Raw genomic sequence first — 7758 nt, 5'->3', positions numbered from 1 at the left:
CACGTTGTGTCAAAAGAGTTATCAGAAAAGGAGAGAAAAAAAGAAGAAAAGAATTAAGTTAACTAAAACAAACAAACAAAACAAAACAAAACAAAAAAAAAAACAAACAAACTTATCGGCTTACCAGCGAATAGACGAATTGACCGTCGGTTCTTAGCCATGGGATCTTCTATTAACAGAAAAATGAATTGAAGAAGAAGAAGAAGAAGAAGAAGAAGAAGAAGAAGAAGAAGAAGAAGAAGAAGAAGAAGAAGAAGAAGAAGAAGAAAAGAAAGAAGAAGAAAGAAGAAGAAGAAGAAAAGAAGAGAAGAAGAAGAAGAAGAAGAAGAAGAAGAAGAAAAGAAGAAGAAGAAGAAGAAGAAGAAGAAGAAGAAGAAGAAGAAGAAGAAGAAGAAGAAGAAGAAGAAGAAGAAGAAGAAGAAGAAGAAGAAGAAGAAGAAGAAGAAGAAGAAGAGAAGAAAGAAGAAGAAGAAGAAGAAGAAGAAGAAGAAGAAGAAGAAGAAGAAGAAGAAGAAGAAAAGAAGAAGAAGAAGAAGAAGGAAGAAGAAGAAAGAAGAAAAGAAGAAGAAGAAGAAAAAGAAGAAGAAGAAGAAGAAGAAGAAGAGAAAGAAGAAGAAGAAGAAGAAGAAGAGAAGAAGAAGAAGAAGAAGAAGAAGAAGAAGAAGAAGAAGAGAAGAAGAAGAAGAAGAAAGAGAAGAAGAGAGAAGAAGAAGAAGAAGAAGAAGAAGAAGAAGAAGAAGAAGAAGAAGAAGAAAGAAGAAGAAGAAGAAGAAGAAGAAGAAGAAGAAGAAGAAGAAGAAGAAGAAGAAGAAGAAGAAGAAGAAGAAGAAGAGAAGAAGAAGAAGAAGAAGAAGAAGAAGAAGAAGAAGAAGAAGAAGAAGAAGAAGAAGAAGAGAGAAGAAGAAGAAGAAGAGAAGAAAAGAAGAAGAAGAGAAGAAGAGAAGAGAAGAAGAGATAGAGAGAGAAAGAAGAAGAGAAGAAGTATAGTAGTAGTATAGTAGATAGTAAGTAGATAGTATGTAGTAGTAGTAGTAGTAGTAGTAGTAGTAGTAGTATAGTAGTAGTAGTAGTAGTAGTAGTAGTAGTAGTAGTAGTAGTAGTAGTTAGTAGTAGTAGTATAGTAGTAGATAGTTCAGTAGTAGTCAGTATATAGTAGTAGTAGTAGTAGTAGTAGTAGTAGTATAGTAGTAAAGTATAGTATAGTATAGTATTAGTAGTGGAGAGAGGAGGAGAGAGGAGAGCGGGGTGGGGAGAGAGAGAGAGAAGAAGAAGAGAAAAGGAGAAAAGAAAAGAGAGAAGAAGAAGAAGAAGAGGGGGATTACGTTGAAGAGGAGTGAGTATGAAGAGAGGAGGAGGAAGAGGTGGGAGAGAAGATGAGGAGGAGGCGAAAGGGTGGATTAAATAAGATTTATTTGTAGGTATAACACACACACACACACACACTCTCTCTCTCTCTCTCTCTCTCTCTCTCTCTCTCTCTCCCTCTCTCTCTCTCTCTCTCTCTCTCTCTCTCTCTCTCTCTCTCTCTCTTTCTTTATTTATTTCTTTTTCCCTCTTCCTCATCCTCTCTCTCACTCACTCACTATGTGTGTTTATTTGTGTATGTAAGTGTGTGTGAGTGTGTGTGTGTGTGTGTGTGTGTGTGAGAGAGAGAGAGAGAGAGAGAGAGAGAGAGGGAGTGGTGGTGTGAGATCATTGTGTTTCAATCTTGCAACTGTAGTGGTGATGGTTTGACCTGTGCATAATCGATTGTCCTTTTAACTGTGTGTTGACTCAATCTACACAATACAGAACTGAATAGTTCACGATTTTCGAAATTGAAATAGTTCTATAACAGTACTCTGTACTTGTCCTCCGTGTGTTCAAAGGGAACTGATTGTTTAGGCTTTGGATGTCAAAATCACTACGTTAGATATATTTCTTTGTTTATTGGTAATCTTCTTTTGCCAAAACAAATATATTTTTTTAATAAACAAAAAGAATGAATGAATGAAATGGGGGAAAAAAGGATTTATGAGAACGTGTAAATGAATAGATATTGAACATTTCCGTGAATCGACAGAACTTCCCCACCGCAAACGAAAAAAACCCAAAGGACCTAGTTTGACATCTTTGATAGATTGCAAACATAGTGACATTATATTATGGTTTTATTCCAATATTATTTGTTGACATGGCTCATTTGATTACAAATTATCAGCGTATGATTATGGTTTAGTTTTTTTTAATAAAAAAAAAAAAGAAAGAAAACAAAAACAACTAAACAGGGTCCGATATCACGGAGCAGAAATGGATGATTTTGTCAAGTTTCTTTTGAAAGCATCTTTACTTATTGGAACATTTCAAACAATCAGAGGACGGGAAGGTAAATAAAAAATGCAGAAAATCACTGTTATCATTTCTCATTTCTCAACATGTTGAAAGAGGAAATAAAAAAGATCAAGTTGACTGTACAATGAGTTTGTAAAATATGTTTGTAAAAAAACATAAAATGCATAACATGTAAAAGTCAATCTGTATACACACCATCACCACCATCACCCCCACCACCACCACGACCATCATCATCATCATCATCATCATCATCATCATCATCATCATCATCACCCCCACCACCACCACCATCATCATCATCATCATCATCATCATCATCATGATCATCATCATCATCCATCACCCCCACCATTACCATCATCAACATCAGTATCCATCAGAGAGATTATATAGCTAACACTATAGCGTTAGCTATATCATAATCTCTCTGGTATCCATACATTAATACAATGTCGAACTACTTAAAAATACGCATGGAATCGATCATTCTGAAATCATTGTTGTTTTTTAAAACTATTTACAGTAAAACCAAACATCACTCGAGGACCATCCTACGAGCACCCACTTCGAACATCAAATTTGATGTGCTATGTGTGTTACAACGAGGCCAATTCTAAGCCTTCGGACAACTGCGTGACGATGGCCAACACATCTAAGATTAATGTGTTACGCTGCAAAGAGAAAGAGCCATTTTGCAAGGTAAAGAAGCTAACATCAAAGCTGGGCCTTCCACTTTTTTTTTCTAAATAATCCTGGACAAGTTAGCCTTATTTTTTAAATCCAATTGTGGACATAGACCTCCAATAAAACATTCACACACCCGCAGGTCTTTTGCAAGCCTTTCTGAACTTTTCCAGGTCTTGTCAGCTCTCCTGTGTTCCTTCGGCTGATTCCTCCTCCGGCTTGCTTGAGGCCAATCCTCTCTTTTCCTCGAGCGATTCCAAGTGCGTACGATCCATGATAAAGATGAAGGAGAGGGAGGGGGGGGGGGATAGATTTGTGTGTGTGTGTGTGTGTGTGTGTGTGTGTGTGTAAGTATGTGCGGATGGGGGTGGTGGAGGATGCACTTTTACAATGTAGAACTCTCGGTTTCAATGTAATGAAAAAAATACCTTCAGTGGTATAGAACCACGAAGCCCAAATTTCGACAGGAACAACTCTCGCTACCCTTTAGATAGGACACTAGTCAATCTCAATGTACTTTCTACCAGATCTATCAGGCCTAGCTACCCAATCATTGCCTGATAAAAGAAGGGGTCACACCCCCCCCCCCTCCCCCCCAAACAAAAACAAACAAAAAAAATTAATTTAAACAAATAATAAACTCGGCTGCATTCTTGACAGATATCCGTCCCTTTGTTTATGAGGCAAATACACAAACGAGTTAGCTATCGAGACACATCATCCAACTGAAAGATAAGATGTTTGTTTGTTTTTAAGGGTTTCCGGTGCTTGCAACACATTTAGGTTATATCAGCGCCAGTAAAAAGGAAGAAAATGGGATAGTAAAAAGTTCTAGAATTGTACAATTAAAGCATCCAAGAAAAAGTAAGACATAGGGGAACTGAGAACTATATAGGGATCAGATGTAGATTCCAAGAGCATACCACCAATGTACTTAGTTTGAGATCACCTATAAGTCTCATCCGGACACAAGCACAAAATCCAACAAAGAGGAATACACTCAAATGCTTACATTATACATTCAAAATAACAAATATAATAATACATAACAGAGAGATGATTTACAAGGAAAAAAATATCATCTCCCAAAACAATAATTATGCATTTGACTGTTTCCCTCCCAGCTAGGACTCCGGCCAGGGCCAGGACAAAACCAAGTAATCTCATTCCAAGACAAAGACAGAAAGCATGTTGGATAACAGATATAAGGGGATAGAAGACACAGTATGTAACCCCCCCCCCCCCCCGCCCACTATGGGAGGTCAGGAACCCCACCCAGTGAAATATATGATAATAACATCATTTGTGTATAAACTATTTACGCATTACTTACTCTGTGTGCTGTTTTTTTTTTTTTTTTGTTTTTTTTTCAAACAGGTCCGTCGATTTGAAACAAAAGGAGTGTTGACTACCTTTGACAGGAAATGTTCACATGACTGCACACCGGGATGTAGTCAGGGTATCATCAACGAGGAGTGTATTTCATGTTGCCGGTCATCTCTTTGTAACACGGACAACGGAGCAGGAGAGTATAAGCCTCACATTGTGAAAGTTATTTTACTATTCGGGATTGTGCTCATTTTATATTTTTGATAGGGTGATGAGTACATGGTGCACCCCCCCCCCCCCCCCCCCCCCCCCATTAAAAAAAAAAGTAAAATAAGAGAAAATTTAATTAACCTCTCTTTGAGCGCGCATTAAACAGAATATGCTCTCTAATCTAAAATCATGTTTAATAAGCATACAATTGAAACAGTCAATTAGATTGTAGCTATTATGTTTTAGCCAGTTAATTGGCTTACTCTGAAAAGAAATAAAAAACACAAGTATTTTGTCAGAAACCTCTTCCTTCAAATATCGATCGATTTAAATGATCATTATCTGGTCAAAGACTCTCAATATCAACCGATTTAAATAGATTGAGGGTCATCTAAATCGATCGATATTTGAAGAACGAGTTTTCTGACCAAATTTTGAAATACGTATCTTTCCACAGTATGGCAGTTTTCTGGTTAAGAAATATATTGCTGTATGATCTCATTGCTAAAAGTTGCATCGAACTTAGCAAAGCCACTCGGATTTTGTTGTTTTTGTTCTTTTTTATATCATAGACCATTGGGTTTTGTAGCCGTTTTTGTTTGTTTGATTGTTTTTTGTTTTTGTTTTTGTTTTTTTTTTTTTTTGGGGGGGGGGGGGGGGGAGTCTGGGCTATTTTTAGTTCTACGCGCATGATTCCGTCAATGATTCACCCAGGCTACAAGCTATCCTTAAATTATTGTTTCACTATTTTTTTTTCTAAATTTTTATAATTCTTGGCTACGCAGATAAATAATTTATGTTAAATAATGTTGCAGAAAATAGGGCACCTATATTCATTTACGTTTGTTGTTATATCGGGCATTTGGAACAATTAATACATCAAGTAATAAACATGAATATATAATTTTTTTTTTTTAATCATGAACAGGCCAATAATTGTGCCCACCACCTCAAAACACTATTATGTCGGGACCGAGGTGCCATAATATTATTAGCAAATAAGTAGACGCTGGTCGATACCGTTTAGAGTTTTAAAAAAATAATAATTTAAAGCCAATGAGACTTGCGCCGACCTTTTTATGTTATTAAGAAGAATGAATATCAATCATTTAAAAATTAAAAAGAAGAATGTCCAATCTCTGATCAATTTAATTTTAAATTAACCTATCGCGTCGTGTACATGTATGCAGGTCTGACATCCGAACCCACTTATGGGCCTAGTTTAACATTGTTGTAATGGACAATATTTAGCGTCATTTATTTTTTTTATTTTTTTGAGAATTTCATTACAACAATGAGCCCATAAGACCGGATTGAGGCGATAAGTCACAATTAGAGAGCATTTTCATTTTGAAATACGCCGTTTCATGTCGTATTTAGTGTGGTTGATAACCGACATACACGAATGATTTATGGTTTGAAAGGTATGAACATTTAATCGCAGAGCACTGAGATACTGCAGTTTCTTGTTATACCAAGCAACTTAGATATTATGTTATGACAGCAATAGTAAAAGTGCTCCTTAGTATGCATTTATGTGTGGTTGAATAGCGCGCTGAGATAAAAATCTCTCTGTATATAAATGGTTTTGTAAATAATAATATTTATATGTGTGTTTTAAATAGGGCCACGAAGAGACATTATATTAAATTTGGATGAATAGTTAGATACCCAAGATAGCAAGGGTTATTGTCAAGACTATGTTTAAAAAAATGAAGTCAAAGTTTTGGGTTTCTTATTCTTTTTTATATATATATAATTTTGCATTAGCGCACGTTTGAGTGTACATGTGTGCGCGGTGTGTGTGTGTGTGTGTGTGTGTGTGTGTGTGTGTGTGTGTGTGTGTGTTTTCCAATCAAAAATTATCTTGGGGATAAAAAAAACTAAACACAAAGTCTTTATGTGTAAATAGTATTTCAACAATTTTCTCCGAAAAAACACGGTTTCCCAGACTTAATTTTTAGCAATAATTAGTTCATGGAACGCCATGTAATGCATCTGTGTAAATTGTTACATTGAGAAATTGTCGGATTGGATAAATGTTGTCCTTTCTAAATGAAATATCAATGAATTAGACCCGTCTATGTCATTTTTTTCTCTTAATTTATAAATTAATGCAACTCTTTTCTTTATGTAATTGTAATGCACCTGAGCTTTTATCTTATAAAGAAATAGGCTCCATAAAGTTGTTATTATTATTATTATTATTATTATTATTATTATTATTATTGTTATCATTATCATTAATATTATTATTATTATTATTATTATTATTATTATTATTACTACTACTACTACTACTTTTTTATTATTATTATCATTATAATAATAATAAGAGTAATAATAATAATAATGATTTTCATTATTTTCATCATCATCATCGTCGTCGTCGTCGTCATCGTCATCATCATCATCATCATTATCATCGTCGTCGTCGTCGTCATCATCATCATCATCAATAATATAATATAATAATAATAATATAATAATAATAATAATAATATAATAATAATAATAATATCAATAATAATAATAATTATTATTATTATTATTATTATTATTATTATTATTATTATTATTATTATTATTATCATTTATTATCATTATTATTATTATTATTATTATTATTATTATTATTATTATTATTATTATATATTATTATTATTATTATTATTATTATTATTATTATTATTATTATTGGGCATAGACATCTTTAACAGGACTCATTATAATCATAATAGAAGAAATGTCCTTCTTCGAATGTGACGACAATCCTTTGTGAATTTATAAAGATCTTCATAGCATATTTTTTATTATTATTATTATTATTATTATTATTATTATTATTATTATTATTATTATTATTATTATTATTATTATTATTATTATTGGGCACAGACATCTTTAACAGGACTCATTATAATCATAATAGAAGAAATGTCCTTCTTCGAATGTGACGACAATCCTTTGTGAATTTATAAAGATCTTCTTAGCATATGTATTCCATTTGAGCATTTAATACAGGTTTTGTTATTGTTCAATTAAATTATTGCATCTTTTAAAATCAAGAAAAGGCAACACTCTGCTTTGTTTATTCGGGATAACAATTATCTTATTGAACATGCCGACAAATTGAACTGATGTTTTGAAAATTGTGAGCACATTTCATAATGCGGGCCATTTTGAACACTTTTCACAGTA

At 33.6% G+C, this 7758-nt stretch overlaps 1 protein-coding gene across 1 annotated transcript; it reads left to right on the top strand.

The window, feature by feature from the left end:
• Positions 1-1861: 1861 nt before the first annotated feature.
• Positions 1862-4634, top strand: LOC144972836 (prostate stem cell antigen-like). The gene is made up of 3 exons (XM_078914536.1): positions 1862-2365; positions 2858-3033; positions 4396-4634. Exons 1-3 carry the CDS (start codon positions 2290-2292, stop codon positions 4609-4611), a joined length of 468 nt encoding a protein of 155 aa, XP_078770662.1. The 5' UTR covers positions 1862-2289; the 3' UTR covers positions 4612-4634.
• The last annotated feature ends 3124 nt before the right edge of the window (positions 4635-7758 follow it).

The sequence above is a fragment of the Berghia stephanieae genome, chromosome 5 (assembly GCF_034508935.2).
Source record: "Berghia stephanieae isolate SIO BIC M18660-M18661 chromosome 5, UCSD_Bste_1.3, whole genome shotgun sequence".
NCBI lineage: Eukaryota > Metazoa > Mollusca > Gastropoda > Nudibranchia > Aeolidiidae > Berghia > Berghia stephanieae.
The sequence above is the reverse complement of the archived record's forward strand: the minus strand, read 5'-3'. Positions and strand labels throughout refer to the sequence as shown.

Bases quoted from the DNA above. Each gene is read 5' to 3' on its own strand.
- LOC144972836 (XM_078914536.1), top strand. From the start codon at position 2,290: ATGGATGATTTTGTCAAGTTTCTTTTGAAAGCATCTTTACTTATTGGA. The intron at 2,366-2,857 runs GTAAATAAAAAA...AACTATTTACAG, and splicing joins AACAATCAGAGGACGGGAAG to TAAAACCAAACATCACTCGA. The intron at 3,034-4,395 runs GTAAAGAAGCTA...TTTTTCAAACAG, and splicing joins AGAAAGAGCCATTTTGCAAG to GTCCGTCGATTTGAAACAAA.